The 19,144-nt window shown below is 37.2% G+C and overlaps 2 protein-coding genes across 4 annotated transcripts; one reads left to right on the top strand and one right to left on the bottom strand.

Annotated features, from left to right (window-relative positions):
- Positions 1-946: 946 nt before the first annotated feature.
- Positions 947-12,895, top strand: LOC132143810 (calmegin-like). Its single transcript, XM_059554360.1, has 15 exons — positions 947-1,297; positions 1,831-2,004; positions 2,180-2,253; positions 3,030-3,088; positions 3,252-3,393; positions 3,475-3,556; positions 3,725-3,917; positions 4,162-4,351; positions 6,203-6,316; positions 7,558-7,714; positions 7,895-8,110; positions 8,210-8,326; positions 10,136-10,286; positions 10,372-10,487; positions 11,893-12,895. The coding sequence occupies exons 2-15, from the start codon at positions 1,831-1,833 to the stop codon at positions 11,971-11,973; spliced, it is 1,866 nt and encodes a 621-aa protein (XP_059410343.1). The 5' UTR covers positions 947-1,297; the 3' UTR covers positions 11,974-12,895.
- A 38-nt stretch (positions 12,896-12,933) lies between these two features.
- Positions 12,934-17,911, bottom strand: LOC132143811 (short coiled-coil protein A-like). 3 transcript variants are annotated; one of them, XM_059554362.1, is made up of 4 exons: positions 17,714-17,911; positions 14,672-14,743; positions 14,482-14,562; positions 12,934-14,281 (listed from the first exon to the last, which is right to left on the bottom strand). In XM_059554362.1, the coding sequence occupies exons 1-4, from the start codon at positions 17,775-17,777 to the stop codon at positions 14,139-14,141; spliced, it is 360 nt and encodes a 119-aa protein (XP_059410345.1). In that variant the 5' UTR covers positions 17,778-17,911; the 3' UTR covers positions 12,934-14,138. The 3 variants fall into 3 exon arrangements, with proteins under 3 accessions (XP_059410345.1, XP_059410346.1, XP_059410347.1); XM_059554363.1 differs by lacking the exon at positions 17,714-17,911 and adding an exon at positions 15,309-15,437; XM_059554364.1 differs by lacking the exon at positions 17,714-17,911 and adding an exon at positions 14,851-15,230.
- Positions 17,912-19,144: the final 1,233 nt, after the last annotated feature.

Genomic DNA, 19,144 nt, shown 5'->3' with positions numbered 1-19,144 from the left:
TCCAGTATCGTTTCCTTTCCTGCTAAGGTTACAGAAATCGCGGAAATAGTCTACATTAACGCCCAATTCATGTATCAAAGGATATATCCTATGTATTTTTCCACCAAAAAAGTTTATTTCGATGATGCTAACGTTAAATAATATACTTTTCTGGTGTTAGTTATTTAAAATAAAATAACCTCTGGTGTTTTTATGTCTAACATCCATTGGTCAGTTGCGATTTTTATGGTCTGCTGCACTTCTAGGAATATCATTCAGACACTTCAAATTGGAAATAGGCTACTTGAAATCATATTGATAATAAAAATAAAATAAAATTATATGTGTGTGTGTGTGTGTGTGTGTGTGTGTGTGTGTGTGTGTGTGTGTGTGTGTGTGTGTTTGTATCAATACTGATGCATGCATATAAGTGTATAACATATTAATTAAAACCAGTATGCTGAATGAAGTGCTTATAAAAATTTGTGTAAAAAAAACGAACCTTTTTAAACAAGAGATGCGTAAGCGGATTTCATTTTGTGGAAATACCACTGATCTATATAGATCAGTGAGAAACATACAGAAAAACATTCAAGATAATACAACTGTTTTTAATTACAGTAGTCAGAGGATCACGTGTCAGTGTGTAAAAGGTTTATAAAAACAAAAGGTTGTATAAATTAATGGGACCTTTATTTTGATGGGTGATGCGGAAGTGGATTTTATCATAGAGCTACAGTTTTGGAACACCGTACTAATCACTGATCTATAATAGAGAATATATATAGACAGTACGGCTAGTATGCGGTTCCGAATTCAGCAAATGACTAGATAAATGAATGGAATTTATTTTGGCGTGAGGTGTAAATGCGGATTTTATCAGACAATGCAGTAACAAATAAATATTTGTGTAAATAAATGGGACTTTTATTTTGACATGTGTCGCGGAAGTGGTTTTTTATCGCAGAGGGGCGGTTGTCAGTTGCGTCCTGCGCTTCTGATAACAGTGCTGCGTTCAGCCCATAGACTGTATAAAAACAGGTTCAACCCGAACAAAAGGTTGCGCACCGGGTTAAGCACCTGCCCCTTGCAATAATGAAAAAATAATAATTATTGTTGTACAGTGACAAACATTACGCTATATTGATGTGCGCATGCCTAGTAGCCGCCGCTGTTTCCATCCTAGCGTAAACCCTGATGACACTGGCTCTCGCTCATTCATAGCGGACTCTTCGCGCCGAAACACTGCATGACGAACCCATCCGCTTAAGCTACTCTTAACCGACATATTGACCATATATTCATTCAGCTGGAGGAGGTAAGTGAACAAAGACATTTTCTTTCCTTTTTTTTTCTGCTAAACACTATAAACGTTGAACATGCAGACAGCCCTCATCATCTTCTTCATCATCATCGTCATCACCCAGCCAACGGGGAACTTAACGCAGCCAGCCAGAGGGATTTATTATAATGTATATTGTTATAAATATTGTAAATACTATTTCTTTAAGAAACTAAATGTATAGCTATTTTAAGAAACCCCAAATTACCTGGAAGTAATTTTGATTAAAAGTAACGTTACCTGTTAACGTTACTCGCTTTTTTTCTGCTGGTATAACGTTCAACTGTGAATATTTAAAAAAAAACATTAAGTTTCGCGGTTAATATAGAAATAGTATACAATAAGATCCTCTTCTGATGGCAGATGTGTCAATCAATATCGGGGTCAACGTGTCATAAGATAAGACGTTCTGCCTCAAAGAAGAATATAAAATGAATATATATATATATATATATATATAGATAGATAGATAGATAGATCTCTCTCTATCTCTCTCTCTTTTTTGGAAGATGAAGTTGCGGTGGGGCTGGATGTGTCTCTTGTTGCTCTCCATCTCCATGGTGACATGGGCTCAGAAAGAAGAGCTGGATGACGAAGAGGAGGCTCAAGTGGAAGATGGAGATGTGGACGTGGAGACAGACAGTGGAGAAAGCACCGAGGCAGACGCCCATGTGTCTTTTGAGGTAAGTCACCACTCATTCCAAACAATATATATTTGTCGTAATGCACACTGCTCCTCATAAAAGCAAAATATGTGTCATTAGAGTAGAGTTATCCATGATCAGTGTTCAAACTAAATGGCTTGGGTTATGAGCTATTTCATGTCATCTGTAAATATGCATTATTTGGCATGCATAGGTAACGTACAAGACCCCAGTTCCAACAGGAGACGTGTACTTCACTGCGACATTCGATGATGAGTCTTTGAGCAGGTTTGTCAGTCTGATCAGATTTCCATCACACAAATTATTCTTGTAATCCATTCATGTTTGCTTTGAGATCACCTTTATTGAACTGTACTTCGAAATATTGACAACAGTGACATTTCGCAGATATACACATTTCTTTTTTAAATACTGCTACTAAACTGACCACAAAAAATTTCAATAGCTGATTGTATATTGAATATTTATAGCACTCCACAGATTGTTGTCCAGTCATTGATGACTTAAAGGAGCTATGTGGAGGTTTTTAATTAAAAAAAATCTTTAAGATAGAGTTTTCATTTGTACATGTATGAGCCAACCATGATGTAAAAAAAAAAAAATGACACCTCGACTGTCCACCACGGTTGCCTCTATCAGCCTGTAGGCTCAATTGTGTGTGGAGGAGTTGGGCCCGAATTGGCACGAAAATTCACAAAATGTGACGTCATGCGCGTTCTCATCTACTTGGGCTTACAACCGTAACCGCACACCAGCCATTATAGTAAGCAGCGGCAAGAGTGTTTTCCAATGGACCAGTCTTCAGCACAATTCAGAAAAAAAAAAAAAAAGAGCGTGCGCACTGAGAACGAGCATGAGACTGGCTCCAGTTCCTCTAACGGCCACTGGTGTCAGTAACGGTTAGAAATTTCAGAACCTACGCAATGCTCCTTTAACAATCACAATATTTATTTTAAATATATATTCTATTTACACTGCATGGTTTCTTTTTTCTTATTGCTTAATTATTTGTTAGCTTTTTCATGTTTTATTATTTTCTGCAGTTGGCAGGTGTCTAAAACAATGAAAGAGGATGCCGATGAAGATATTGCAAAATATGATGGTTAGTTTTTAGAATTTTGTGATTTTTGAGTGTTGCTTTATGATTGGCCGATTTTAAATAATACTAAAAATATATTTTATCATTAAAACCCTATTCTAAAAAATGTTATCCTTTAAAGAACAAACTAAAATCATTGTATTCTATATGTTTTTGATGCCTGTAGGTAAATGGGAGGTTGAGCCCCTGAAGAAAAACAAGGTGCCTGGGGATTTTGGCTTGGTTCTGAAATCTCGTGCTAAGCACCATGCCATTGCTGCCATGCTTAACAAACCCTTCGTATTTAAAGACAAGCCTCTTATAGTTCAGTGAGTGGGCTTCTTAGATGCACTTACTGTGACATTTGAAAAATAAACCTTGTGCATTCTAACAAAAACCAATCTATGCAGGTATGAGGTCAACTTTCAAAATGGAATTGACTGTGGAGGCGCTTACATCAAGCTGTTGTCAGACTCCGAAGATTTAGACCTGGTATCTTCATTGACTGCTTTATATGAACAGAACATGTTTGTAAAAACATAACATAAAATACAAAGTAAACAGATTTGATAGAAATTGAAATTGAACAGCGATTATAATATACAATTGCTTTTGTAAAGGAAATAAGTGATGTTGATGTGTGTGTCTTTTGACTCACAGGAGCAGTTTCATGACCGGACACCGTACAGCATCATGTTTGGGCCGGACAAATGTGGAGAGGACTTCAAACTGCACTTCATCTTCAGACACAAAAACCCTCTTAATGGAGATGTGGAAGAAAAACATGCCAAACGACCAGACGTCGATCTGAAGAAGATCTACACTGATAAAAAGACTCACCTCTATACACTTGGTGTGTACATTTACTTGTGTTACTATAATTGAAAGCATGTGGGAACTCATTACATTACTGTTATTATATAGATATAATAAATGTTATAATAGATAATCAAACTAATCAATTGAAATAATTGGTGGTTTAATTAGACATTATTGTAAAGCCATTGTTTTGTTTAACAAAGCAGTCTTGCCTGCATGCAATCATTTTTTTATTAAATTGTTCCATAAAAATGTGTACTCTCTTCTCCTTTTCTCAGTTTTAAATCCAGACAATAGCTATGAGATGTTTCTCGATCAGTCCAGTGTTAGCAAGGGAAGTCTGTTGACAGATGTCGTTCCGCCTGTGAACCCTCCAAAAGAGACTGACGATCCCAAAGACTCCAAGCCGGAGGACTGGGATGAGAGAGCCAAAATCCCTGACCCAGAAGCAGTCAAACCTGAAGACTGGTGAGATATATCAATGAATCAAAATGCAAAGAATGCATTTGGCCCTATTTATTTGCGTTTAGTTGCATAAAACAGTATTTTGTTGTACAACCCGAATTCCGGAAAAGTTGGGACGTTTTTTAAATTTTAATAAAATGAAAACTAAAAGACTTTCAAATCACATGAGCCAATATTTTATTCACAATAGAACATAGATAACATAGCAAATGTTTAAACTGAGAAAGTTTACAATTTTATGCACAAAATGAGCTCATTTCAATTTTGATTTCTGCTACAGGTCTCAAAATAGTTGGGACGGGGCATGTTTACCATGGTGTAGCATCTCCTTTTCTTTTCAAAACAGTTTGAAGATGTCTGGGCATTGAGGCTATGAGTTGCTGGAGTTTTGCTGTTGGAATTTGGTCCCATTCTTGCCTTATATAGATTTCCAGCTGCTGAAGAGTTCGTGGTCGTTTTTGACGTATTTTTCGTTTAATGATGCGCCAAATGTTCTCTATAGGTGAAAGATCTGGACTGCAGGCAGGCCAGGTTAGCACCCGGACTCTTCTACGACGAAGCCATGCTGTTGTTATAGCTGCAGTATGTGGTTTTGCATTGTCCTGCTGAAATAAACAAGGCCTTCCCTGAAATAGACGTTGTTTGGAGGGAAGCATATGTTGCTCTAAAACCTTTATATACCTTTCAGCATTCACAGAGCCTTCCAAAACATGCAAGCTGCCCATACCGTATGCGCTTATGCACCCCCATACCATCAGAGATGCTGGCTTTTGAACTGAATGCTGATAACATGCTGGAAGGTCTCCCTCCTCTTTAGCCCGGAGGACACGGCGTCCGTGATTTCCAACAAGAATGTCAAATTTGGACTCGTCTGACCATAAAACACTATTCCACTTTGAAATAGTCCATTTTAAATGAGCCTTGGCCCACAGGACACGACGCCGCTTCTGGACCATGTTCACATATGGCTTCCTTTTTGCATGATAGAGCTTTAGTTGGCATCTGCTGATGGCACGGCGGATTGTGTTTACCGACAGTGGTTTCTGAAAGTATTCGTGGGCCCATTTAGTAATGTCATTGACACAATCATGCCGATGAGTGATGCAGTGTCGTCTGAGAGCCCGAAGACCACGGGCATCCAATAAAGGTCTCCGGCCTTGTCCCTTACGCACAGAGATTTCTCCAGTTTCTCTGAATCTTTTGATGATGTTATGCACTGTAGATTATGAGATTTGCAAAGCCTTTGCAATTTGACGTTGAGGAACATTGTTTTTAAAGTTTTCCACAATTTTTTTACGCAGTCTTTCACAGATTGGAGAGCCTCTGCCCATCTTTACTTCTGAGAGACTCTGCTTCTCTAAGACAAAGCTTTTATAGCTAATCATGTTACAGACCTGATATCAATTAACTTAATTAATCACTAGATGTTCTCCCAGCTGAATCTTTTCAAAACTGCTTGCTTTTTTAGCCATTTGTTGCCCCCGTGCCAACTTTTTTGAGACCTGTAGCAGGCATTACATTTTAAATGAGCTAATTAAGTGGATAAAAGTGTAAAATTTCTCAGTTTAAACATTTGCTACGTTATCTATGTTATATTGTGAATAAAATATTGGCTCATGTGATTTGAAAGTCTTTTAGTTTTTTTTTATTTTATTAAAATTTAAAAAACGTCCCAACTTTTCCGGAATTCGGGTTGTAACTATTACCTTCATGGGTATGTATTTCATTTCATTGTCATAGTGACAGACATGGCATTTATATAAGTAAGGAACCATGTGAATTTATGAAGTCATATTATCCTTAAAAAATAGCAGCAGTGCTATGCCAAGACCCATTTTTTCTTGATCTATATAGGGATGAGGATGCCCCAGCTAAGGTGCCTGATCCGGATGCAGTGAAGCCTGATGGTTGGTTGGATGATGAGCCAGAGTTTGTGTCTGACCCCACTGCAGAAAAGCCTGATGACTGGTGAGAAATAATTTCTTTTAATCCAGAGGCGTGTGGCACTGCACAACAAAGGGCTTCTAATGAGAATCAATTTATTTGCCACTTTAAATATTCATAAGAATATAATTTCAAAATATTCACAAAATCATAATCTATGCATCTATCTATCTATCTATCTATCTATCTATCTATCTATCTATCTATCTATCTATCTATCTATCTATCTAATCTTTGGGGTTTTGCTTTGGTAGGTTTTAGGCCTTAGGACAGCTGACTCCCAAAGCTTTTTTATATTCAGTGCAGTGGTCAGTTTACAACAGTGAAAGAAATTAACTTTTTCATTAAGGGGCAACATTTTCCAATTGATTTCCAGGGCATTTTGCTGGTCTTTTTGTATTTTTATCAGTGAAGAAAATAAACAGACGATCATGAGAAATTTGTTGTTGGAATGGAATAAGGGCATAACAGAATTTTAATTTTTATGTGAAATAACCCTTTTTGAACACAGACCAGGCAATAACATAAAAAGATAAAATAAAATTGAGACACTTGGGGCTTTTTTTGTTAAAAACAGAAAAAGAAGAGAATTAATAAAAAGACAAATAAAGAAAGTTCAAAAGTAGAATTTATTGTAAAGTAATACATTTGTACTACCGTACTTGAATTTTTTTTAAATTATTTTCATAGGCAAAATAACTGTCCTAACCATAACCTATTAACACACTTGAGTCAAAGCCACGTTTAAGCATGTCCTAGTGTAGCCCTGAGGATGGAAACTTTGAGTTTTACTCATTTCTTTGTCTAGTAGTGAATTTTCACAAAATTAACAATATTAACTTTTACAGTGTGTGCACACATTCATTCCTAATTGTATGCATGAAATGCTGAAAACTGCTCCTGTGATGATTTTGGTCTTTTCACATTCAGTTACATTGCATTTATCATATTTGCGTTTCAAAATTGCGAAATTTGCAAAAGATTTCTATTGTGACACAGTTGTCAAATATGATATAGCTACACACTCTCACAGTTAAAATAGAAGCGTTATTCTGGAATTCATGCTCGGCCTGTGTGAACAGAGAAATCCCCTGAGGCAGCTCAATTGAGAAAGTCAGTTATCTTTGGTGCTGCAAATTTTGTACAACGCCAAGTACAATACATTATTATTATGCAATTATGCCATGAATTTTATTATACGCCTCAGTCTAGCCCCTTTTATCTGATAGTATTGCTAGACATTTCTTCATCCCCCTTTCTCTCAGGGATGAAGAAATGGATGGAGAATGGGAGGCTCCTCAGGTGGCAAATCCAGCATGTTCAGCCGCTCCTGGCTGTGGTGAATGGAAGCCACCCATGATCAACAATCCTCAGTATAAGGGCAAATGGAAAGCCCCTCTCATAGACAACCCAAACTACCAGGTATTAACCTCTGGAGTCTGGAAATGCTGCAGAAGTGCCCATGTTTTATTCAGGACAAGCAAATGTCACACTAAGCCTGCAACTGTTTTAGCCAAAATGTTAATTAATGAGTTGGATAGAATGACTAAAGATCTTTAAGTATCACAAAAAGATATTTCTATTCAACATCTTTGTTTACAGGGTGTGTGGAGTCCACGGAAGATTGCAAACCCTGACTACTTTGAGGATCTGCACCCATTTAGGATGGAGTCATTCAGTGCTGTGGGCCTGGAGCTGTGGTCTATGACCTCTGACATTTACTTCGACAATTTCATTATTACCTCGGAGAAGGAAGTGGCGGACCGCTGGGCTGCAGACAGCTGGGGACTCAAAAAATTGGTGGCTAGTGCTAATGAGGTATGCCTCTGCCTCTCGCCCCCATGTTTTGCTCTGGGCATCATTGCTCACTGGGCTTTGGTTTGGTTGAGATACTCAGACTTTTTCTTTCTATCTTAGCCTGGAGTGTTGAGTCAGTTGGCACTGGCTGCGGAAGATAGGCCCTGGCTGTGGGTGGTTTACATCCTCACCATTGGTTTGCCTATTGGATTGGCTGTGCTCTTCTGCTGGCCAAAGGTACGTCCTGACCCCACAGAGGAGATCCCATTGAATGCAAAATAAAACACTTGATATAGCAGGCCTGATTTACAGCTATATTTAGGCTATGAATCATATAGATGTGTGGGTACAGCGTAATAATTAATTACATAATCTGCTTTCATCACAACAGAAAGATTCTGTCCCGAATAACCATGAGAAAAGCAGATTAAAACAAACACTCTGCCTACACACATGCACAATTAACTGTACACATTTGCACTGCATTTACATTTGACATGTATTCTCTAAACAGACTCTTTTATTCAAAGCTACTTACAAATGAGGACCACACTTGATTAACCCTGAGGAGAACTGCAGTAACACTGCACCAAAATGTGCTAGGACACAGTTCAAGCTAGTACGAGATGTTTAAAGAAAACTGAAGCCTTCCCAAAACCTTTGTTATGGTTTGGTTTGATTTGGTCTCATTTCACTTCATTTGCTGTCTGGCAAGAACTGCTATTTCGTGAACTGGAAATTCAGTCCAGTTTTTTTCAAAGCAAGGTATTTTAGGGCTGAAATGCTGTTTCAACCAATCAGCATCCAAGATTTGAAGTCTTTAGAAAAGAGGTGGTGTGTTCATGGCTATACCCATCATTGAGGTCCCAGAGGTCCAGAAATAATTGCCTAATAATAGCTGTGCTTTGGTGCTGCAAAGATATTGTACAGCGCAGAGCAGTATATCAGTGCTGGGAGACGAGCATTACCGCTACCTTTTACAGAAACCAAGTGTAAATCCTAACATGATGCTTTGGTCAAAATGTGAGATGTAAGACAGAAGTTAGTAAACACTGTATATGTGACACCTGGCTTTGTTATGTTAGACGTTTTAAACGACTAACAGTAAAATCCAGAGATTGTAAAACACAATCAGTACAGTTAACAGCATGTTAAGCATAAGATTAAGAACAAATTCTTCTGCCTATTGTGCATGAATTTAATGAACTTAGTTACATTTTCCTGATAGCCTTTCTGTAAATTCACTTATCATCCTCAGACCTAAAGTAGAATGTGGTAAAATGTGTGGATTTGAAAAGTGTGTTTATAGGACGTGGTTAGCATTTATTAAGACAAATAGTTTATACAGCCTTTGTATACTGATATGTTTATGGTCAATCTGCTCTCTTATTTTAAACCGATAATTCACCTAAAAATGACAAATCTGTTATTATTTATTTTACATGTTCAAATGTTAGTGCAAACCCAAATGCTGATTTTCATGACCATGTGTATTTTTTCCTTCACTGACATGAGCTATCCTTTTTTTAATTAAAATGATAGCTATCGTTATCCAAATGTTCCTCCAGACATCTTAAAATGCACATATGTCGAATTTTTTTTTTTTTTCCTCACCAAGAAAGTTGGGTTTTTGGACCTCTGTATATGGCCATAATTGTCATACTCAATCTCAAGTGTTGGTTATTCTGAGAATCCTGGCTCAAATGCAGTCTTTGTTGTGTGTTTGCTGTGTGATGAGATCCACTTAAACAGACCTCATCACATCTAGCTATTTTCTGAGCATAACACAGTTGATAAATCTGGTTTACCATGCTAACCCCATTTGATGTATTGCTAAAGATTAGGGTGTTTAGGATTAGCTTGCAAGTCCAAAATCCTCTTAATGTGTATTTATCATTGGTAGCATAGCAACAGGCAATCAACGGCCTGCCCTGAAGCGTTCTACAGGTTTGTCACCAGAAATGAACAGGATGGTGCACGTCTCTTTCCTCTAGGCCAACTGCTTCTTGAATATTCTGAGCTCACACACTTGTATTTGTATTGCAGAAGTCGGATGATGACTATGTGTACAAGAAAATCGATGAGCCCAAAGCCGAACCAGAGGAGGTAGCAGAAGAAGAAGAGGAGGAGGATGACGAGGCGGAGAAAGGAAAAGATGAAGATGAAGCAAAAGCAGAGGAAGATACTGAAGCTACTGGTTTGTAAAATGATTTATCCATTTTTGCTGTTATAAGTACCTTTTAGTGTAGCGGATATACTTAATGTTCGTACTCCTTTTTCAGGAAAAGAGAAAGGGGACGGGATGGACAACAACATTGGAAAAGATGGTGGAGATACAGAGGAGGAGGAAGAAGAGGAAGAGGCCAGTAAGCCAAATGAAACACCCTCAGAGGATGAAGTAAGCAAGTTTGCACTGATTTAAAACACAAATATGTTTATTCGTGCAGTAGTGAAATGTTACACGTACATCAATGCAGGATTAATAATCCTCCTCCTCTGGATGGTGCTGTGATCCCAGACACTTCTGGAAAAATAATAAAGGACCGAGAATGAACTGTTGGAAAAGTTGCCCTAAATACGAGACGTGCTTCCTATTCTCAGATATGTGTGCTGTTGAATGTGTTTTAGATTTGTTTTGTCTTACGGTTATAAAATTGGGCAAGTATTTCCATTTTGCATAAAGAATTATCCTGATGTCAAGTGAGTCTGTTTTAACTTCACAGACCTCAGTGAGTGAGTGTCGTCAGCGCACGCATGTATGTCGAAGAGATCGAGCAGATTAGAAAGTGAACTCAATAATTCTGACTAAAGTATTTTCACATATTTTGCATCCAAAAGTGTAAACACTTCAAATCTCTTTCCCCAATTACTACAGCAATATGAAACTGCAGCATTGCACTAATATTGACAGACTTAAATCATTAGCAAAACACTTTTTTAATAAAAGCATGGTTTGTTTTCCAGAGTGTTTAGAGTAGTTTTATTTAGCATTTATTAGTTTTTTTAAATTTAGTTTCATTTTCCCAAATTCTGTTTTTCATTTTTCTAGATAACCTTTTAATGATTCAATTCAATTTTAGTAATAAAAAGGGTCTTTTATAATGTTTTTCATACTTAATATTTTATATTAACTTTATATGCCGCAATTGTGAGTTTTTATCTCGCAATTCTGAGGGGAAAATAGTCAGAATTGCGAGGTATAAACTGGCAATTATGAGAAATGTAGTCACAATTGCGAGATACAAACTGACATCTGAGTATAAGTCGCATCAGTCCAAAAATACGTCATGATGAGGAAAAAAACATATATAAGTCGCACTGGACTGTTAGTCGCATTTATTTAGAACCAAGCACCAAGAGAAAACATTACCGTCTACAGCCGCGAGAGGGCGCTCCTTGTTTTCAGTGTAGACTACAGGAGCACTGAGCAGCATAGAGCGCCCTCTCGCGGCTGTAGACGGTAATGTTTTCTATTGGTTCATTTCTCTTGGTTCATGTCAAATTAATTTTGATAAATAAGTCGCACCTGACTAAAAGTCGCAGGACCAGCCAAACTATGGAAAAAAAGTGCGACTTATAGTCCGGAAAATACAGTAGTTTCCGAAACGGGCTTCCATAGAAATCAGTACTAACACAGTCGGAAATAACCTGCTAGAAATATTATGAATAAGTCACGGTGTTTGATTTTATTTTAAAGAAACACTGTGTGATTGTGCCATGTTTTGCTAGACTGAGATTTCGGTTTGCACTGATTATCTCGATCCACTGATTGTTATTAGACTGACAGTTTTGGGTCTTTGCAGATGAAGGACGCCGATGAAGGAATTCAGAGCACAGGAGAAGAACCTAAAGCTGTGAGAAAGAGAAGAGTACGGAAGGACTGAAAATCCACATTTTGTCCATGTTTCTTCCTCCCTTCTCTCGTTCTTTTGCCTCTTTTTGCTGCATGCTTTCGGCAATATGCCCTTCAGCATGCGAAAAAACAGCAAACTTAGCCGCTCTCCTGAAGAGGTCATTCTTCATCCTACTGAACCTCGCCTCCCCTCTTTCAGTCTTCCATTTAGTTCTTATCAGTCACCATTGGGATTTAGATACAAAAGTCAGACCTGCTGAGTTTTAGCTCCCAAGTTTTTCCCATTTCTTTTTCTTTATAGATTACACTTCAAGTAGTACTGGGCCAGTGTTTCCCAACAACTAAGTTTGAATACTGTGAAGGGAAATGTACAATGGATATTTTAGAACGACAAACTAGTTTATGATCACCTCAACGTTTCTTGTTTAAGTTATTCAAAAAAAGAGTTGTTTCTTGTGAGTTTTTAAGTTATGATCAATTTGCTCTGATCGTATTTATCGTTTGTATCTTGTTTGAAAAATGCAGTTGAGTTTAAAAATAAGACTTTTTAATCTTACATTCTACTGTCATTACCACTGTTAGCAGGCTCTGAAGAAGAGCTCCGTCGAACCAGGAGCTGCCTTCAAACATCTAGGTCAGTGAAGCGCTAGGAATGCAAATCAGTATTGCTTTTTTGGCATCGAAGAGAGTCGTTACACACAGTCAGAGCTGATCTCAGCTCAGCATCATCACTCATACTCTCTAACAGCAGACCCAGACACAAGCACACTGAAAACAGACTGACCACCATATATGAAACCATTGAGCTTTGGAAGCAGACAGGTTGTTTTTCAACTGATGAACAGTTTCGCTTTTCTGCTTTTTTTAGGTTGTGTTCAGCCTTACAAGGACAGCCTTTTGTTTACATGTTTGCAAACTGTTCATTGCTCTTGGAAATAAATATTTACTATAAATTTGTGCACATTTGACATGACTTCGCCAAGAACCCTCGTTTGTCCGATGGCAAAGTATTTTATTAAAGGCATAATTTTAACAAAATAAAATTTACACTTTTAGAACAGGCAGCACTTTACATTGGGACCTTGCAAACATAAATTACACAAATGAAATTTTTTACAAAAGTAAAATAAGATTGAGTATATAGTGTGATGCTGTGTCATATCATTAATTCATAGTAAGTGAAATTTCACATGAGCAAAGAGCAAAGCATCTGTCCTCATAAATGCCGCTCAAGCAGACACTTTGGAGCAATCAGATCAATATCACTCAGCAGTCTCAACCATACTGGTCTTTGAAAGCATTACAAGCTAAAATCCATTAATTTCATTTCATCCATTTTAAGTCCCTCAAACAAAAGGACAAGACCAGGAAGAGCAAACTCTCCAACACAATGCTGCAGTTTACACTGGTAGCCAGTTTCAATCAATTGATCCTACTCAACAGATGTTTGGTTTGTGCACTACTCATACCTTTTAAGATAAATCCAAATATGAAAGCGAGTAAATGGTGGAGTAAATGGTTTGGTGAGTCAAATAATGTAACATATGAGGAGGTACTTTGTTTTTACCAGTGGGTCAGGAAATTACAGAAATTGCATACTTTCTGCACCAGCTGAGCAACTGGCATTAAGATAATTGGCAGTAACCTTTAAATTAGAAAAATCACATGCCAAGTGAGGGAGGACTAATTTAGGGTATCCATCTTTAGCCTTTTACATCATGAACTTTAGTTATGTGAAATCATGCACATTCAAGAGAACAGATCTGTGTTCAATCTTGCTGTACGTTGTACATTTTAGCAGTTGAAAGCCAAATGAAAAAGCTTAAATTCAGCATAAATGTATTTTTAAAAGAACCTGACTTCAGATGTCTAGTATTTAAAAAGGTTGTAAAGTCAATGAGAGGGTCTGAGATTGATTATGTACCTGCTAAATGAATTATACAGGAGTGGTATTACACCAGCTCTGTACTTATCTGACCACAAACTGCATCAGGCATCCTGTTATATATTGTAACACAGTTAGCTGACAAGGAAAGGCAGCAGCTCAGTCCATTCAAGTTTTACCCATATCATACTGAGAGATGCATCAGTAAATTGTACAACAAAATAAATACAAAACAGCGGCTTATATGAATAAGCTAGTAGTTTGAATGCTGGAAAGAGGAGATGATGGATAAAGTAGACGTGACCCACACGTTATTTCCGTTTGCTTTTGGTGTCGGTGGTCTGAAACACGCTGGAGGCAGACATGAGGTTCTCGATGTACTGCCCGAGAACCTGGTTCTCCGATTTGAGCTTAAGGTTCTCCTCTTTCACCGCATCCACACGCGCAGAGAGATCTAATGGAGACAGACACAACACATCAGAGTGCATCACTTAGCTTTTTCCTGCAGCCATTTAGAGAGCCTGAGTGGATCAGAGAAGAATGGTTTGAGGAAAAACAGAAACATGACGGGTGTCTATTCAGTTACAAAACAGCAACAGCTAACCACTGAGACAACAGTTTTATATGACATTGTACACTCAAAGACTTTTAAACCTTCAAGTGTGTGCTGTAGCTCCAACACTTGGTTTATGAGTCTCCTCTTGTCCTCTTGCTCAACTTGATTCTCCATTTCTCCTGAAAACACACATACATCTAAAATTGCGCCAAATCAACTTAAACTGACGAAACACGCATTTTAACAACATGATATAACATATTATCCCAACTTGTGGGTGATATTTACCATCAATCTCACAGTTCATGGTGTTATCCTTGTCCTCTGGTCTGAAGCGTAGGACTGTCGGTTGTCCGTCTGCTGTGAGTGAGAGATCGTTTATAATTTAAACAAGTAGTTATGCCTTTCAACATGTAAAAAAAAAAAAAGTAATTTCATGGCACTCGTTAGGAGTACCACACAAATACCGTTTCAAGGTCCCAGCGCATAAAAAGATACGGTTAAGTTAGCTATTAGCTAACACAACAAACCATCGCCTGACATAAAGAAATATAATTCATAGACAGATAAGATCGCTCTCATTTAAATTACATGCCTAAAACGCAATGATCTTGCTATTAGTACTCAACACATGATATTTTAACTTATTTTTATGAAGTTTCAATACATGCCACGTCCAATCATCATCAGTCTCCATTGGTTCTTACGCTTTACAGGCCGCTACAGCAGCCTGGGTGATAAAAGACTTGTTAGAAACAGGCCCCGATAACAAAACTCAGTTAAATAATCAGCAGCTAATAAACTTGGTAAAGAAAAAATAAAAAGAATAATAATAAATGAACGCCGACAGGAAATAACATGATGGCATGTGATAAGAACTTAAGTAAACACACACAAGTACACTGATAGAGTCACACAGTCCTACCTGATACAATACTAAATTGGCCCCGTATTATTTATTATCAAGCCTCCAAAGCTGATGTCAAGGTAATGATACAGACCATCCGTTAACTCATCGCTTCTCTGTTTCTCTCTCGCATTGCACTCACTACCAAAAAAAGCACCGACAGATGGAGACAAAGCTCATACTGCCTTCTGTATTTAAAGAATAGTATATGAAAAACAATGCAGTATGCAACATAATAAACATTTCTCCTCATTAGAATTATTAGTATTATTGTTTTTAAATTAATTTAAAACATTCATATGATAGTATGCTACTTTGTTGTCACATAACCTCATAGAATCATTCTAATACTAATCATAAATAATTCTGGTAAAATCTGTCCAATTAATACAAAATAAAACCAAGCAACCAGACATTCAAATATTAGGAATCAACTACATAATGATGAAATATTTTGATGAATTGTGTTCTTACGACTAGGGTATTTTTCATAAATGTCAAGACGAGGAAAGATATCACGTGTTTTAAGTGTAAGCAATGCATCGATCACAATACTTGGGTGCCAAAAACAAAGCTTTAATAGTTTTTATGTTATCTGCTTTCACATAAGTTTTTAATATTTACATTTTGTGGTTTATAATAGGTGGATTAATGGCAACATACCCCATTTTATTTGACAACACGTCCAGCTATTGGGGCATGTTGTCACTAAAGGTCACCATATGTTATATGTGCTGTTTCTGCTTAACAATGGTTGTAATAATCAAATGCTTTTATTTCTAGTAAAAAGTGCAACAACCAACTCCAGTCTGTACTCACCAACATCGTTTGTGTTCCTCACAAGAACTAAGGTCATAAAGGTTTGAAAACTACATGAGGATGAGTAAATGATGCCCGATCCTTCATTTTTAGGTGAACTATCCCTTTAAAAATGACCGCTCAGAGTAGACATGAGTCATCTGAAATATGCAGCCTTTGTTCTACTTACTGACTGCTCTGGCAGTCGCTATACACACATGATTACTGTATATGTGAGCTTGTCTGTACACAAGCACACACCTACTGCCTCTTATGGAGGTTTCTGACATGTGTTGACACAGTGCCTCTTTATTCATTGTATTTGGACAAGAAAACCACATGCTGCACAGCACTAAAGTATTTAGATACTTAAGGTATTGCTCTAACTTAAAAAATGTTAGCCTGAAAGCACTGTAAGTCGCTTTGGATAAAAGCGTCTGCTAAATGCATAAATATATTTATTTATTTTATTTAACTTATATCCTACCGCTGAAAGAATATACTTAATGCATCATTTAAAAAATGAAAGTAAACATTCTAGTACTTATTATTAATTGTCTTTATGTATTTAAGTAAACTAAATAATAATAATAATAATAGTAGTAGTAGTAGTAATTGGTTATATGCACTTATTGAGTTCATGTTGTATTTGTGGCTGTTGAGGTAAGGTAGGGTAAGATTTGGGCAGGTTTGGTGGTATGGTTAGGTTTAATGTTTGGCCATGGTCAACCATGCAATTCAACTACATAAATGTATACCTATGTTATTACATGTGTTATTATTTTTTAAATGTAAGTACAGTACACAGTAAATGTATTGTATCAAATTATTACTATAAATTTTGGAAGTACATAGTTTTAAAGACAATATGAAGTGGGCAGTGTTACATCAGTATCACTGAGATACTGATTTATTTTTTGTATCCAGAGCAGATTTGCTTTTCTTTCTTTCTTTTTTGTCTTTTTTTTTTTTTTCAGAAATACTGTTGATGTTACTGCATTGGACAAAAACTTACTGACATTTATCATAAAGGGTGGTCTAAAACAATTCCCAAAGATTTTTATTATTATTTTATATATAATTTTTGTACTTTTTGGGAGGGAATTTTTCCCACCTCAAAAATTACCGGCCTAAAAAGATTGTTTATGAGCTTATATTTATATTATATTATTACCAAATATTGGATTCACTTTTTTGGTCAACTTATTAGCACAGGTTTTGCATTGTTTTGTTTTTTTTCTTGTTTTGTTTACGTTTTTTTTTTTTTTTTGAATGGATTGATCTAAAACTTTATTGATCTGAGCTTATTTACCTCAGTTTTTGAGTGAACATTGCCAAAATCTTACCACAAATACAGCTTTGTTTCCCACACAACAACTGAGATGCATAAGCTCAGATCAGTAAGGCCTATGAGCAAAAATGTCAAAAAATACAAAACCTGTGCTCACTGACAGAAAAACAGGTTGACCGAAAGATTGAGTCCAAGGTTTGGTGTTAATATACTCTACCATAATGAGAGTGCATAATGTGCACCTGTGTGCTTCTATTCATGTACACTTCCCAGTTTCCCGGACAGAGATAACTGATTTCAGATCAGCTTTAGGACAAGACAAGGCAAGTCTTACCTGAATCATCAGCTAGTGAGATGTTTGTAAAAGTCCCATCATCTTCATCCACGTCTCCCTTCATGACTGAGAGTGTTTGTTCGCAAATGTGAGTGTAACTTATTAGACTAAATGTCTTTGTAAAGGTCCTCTCTCTCTCTCTCTCTTCCTGAAATGCTGCAGAGTTTGTCCGGCCTTACCCTCTCAATTATTCACCATCACCACGGTTACCAACCAGACCTGTGTGGTAACTCAGGTGACAAAGCTGAAGCAGACTTTAGGGCGACGCCTGCTGAGAGATCCAAAGTTCACTCGTTCACTTTCTCAGATTACAGTGAGACCACCCCCCCCCACCTTCTCACCCAACTGCGCACACCTTTGACTTTCTCGCACCATCTGTCTCATTTCATCTGTGCTCCAGTGTGACACATTAACTAAAGGAAGTGTCTGATGGCCTCACACAAACAAAACCACATGGCAGTGTTTAACTACACAGACTTAATTGGTTTGCACTTTGATCAGTGTTGTAAAAAGCCTGAAGTTTTACTACAAGCTACTGAAACGACTTGTTGTGCTGCATTGATTGGCACTTTAGGTGCTTTCTTTCTTGTTTCATTTAAAGCTGCAGGCATAAGAAATGTTGACAGGCTAGTTTCTGATTCTAATAGAGTTAAATTCAAACACCTACAGCAAATACTTCTTATGCAAAGGCTGCATTTTTTCATACCATAGCATGGCAATTCTTTATTTGTCTCAATCTTCATGAAAGGACAACAGACATGGACTTCTAATGACAAAACTTGATTTCATGGGGTCTTTAAAAGAATAGCTCAGCCGAATTGAACATTTGCTGAAAATGTACTCACCCGGAGGCCGGTCAAGATGTAGATGAGTTTGTTTCTTCATGGGAACAGATTCGGGGGAGATTTAGCATTACATCACTTGCCCCAGTGGATCATCTGCAGTGAATGGGTGCCGTCAGAATGAGAGTCTGATAAAAACATAAATTCAGAATAGTTCCGAACAAATATGTCAGCTGATTTTGAGTCGAGAGGACAAAATGGGATGGGCTTTTTTACTGAGGGAATCAATTTTGGATGGCAAACCGTCTATCTATCTGTCTGTCTGTCTGTCTGTCTGTCTGTCTGTCTGTCTGTCTGTGTGTGTGTATAAATATATATGTATGTATTTAGGTATAGGCTATGGCCTTGCATTGTTAAATGTTGCAAAATATTAAATGTTATAATATTAATATTTTTGGCAAGGATCCTCTGTACAGAATCACATTGTCTCTGTCTGTTGGCAACAAAGCTTTGATAATCTTCTGACAAGTATGTGTGAAGTGCCACCTAGTGGTTAGAGCCTGTCATTAATTACACGAGGAATTGACAGTGTTTTCATCGTCTCTGTGGGTCTCTAGCTGTGCTCATGAAACACAGATGTAATGCTTGT

The sequence above is a fragment of the Carassius carassius genome, chromosome 7, assembly GCF_963082965.1.
Source record: "Carassius carassius chromosome 7, fCarCar2.1, whole genome shotgun sequence".
Lineage (NCBI taxonomy): Eukaryota > Metazoa > Chordata > Actinopteri > Cypriniformes > Cyprinidae > Carassius > Carassius carassius.
Note: the sequence above shows the minus strand (reverse complement) of the source record. Positions and strands in the feature narration are given on the sequence as shown.

Bases quoted from the DNA above. Each gene is read 5' to 3' on its own strand.
- LOC132143810 (XM_059554360.1), top strand. From the start codon at position 1,831: ATGAAGTTGCGGTGGGGCTGGATGTGTCTCTTGTTGCTCTCCATCTCC. The intron at 2,254-3,029 runs GTTTGTCAGTCT...TATTTTCTGCAG, and splicing joins GATGATGAGTCTTTGAGCAG to TTGGCAGGTGTCTAAAACAA. The intron at 8,327-10,135 runs GTACGTCCTGAC...TTTGTATTGCAG, and splicing joins TGCTCTTCTGCTGGCCAAAG to AAGTCGGATGATGACTATGT.
- LOC132143811 (XM_059554362.1), bottom strand. From the start codon at position 17,777: ATGAAGGGAGACGTGGATGAAGATGATGGGACTTTTACAAACATCTCA. The intron at 14,744-17,713 runs GTAAGACTTGCC...TCTCACTCACAG, and splicing joins CTCACTAGCTGATGATTCAG to CAGACGGACAACCGACAGTC. The intron at 14,282-14,481 runs GTTTAAAAGTCT...TGTCTCCATTAG, and splicing joins GCTACAGCACACACTTGAAG to ATCTCTCTGCGCGTGTGGAT.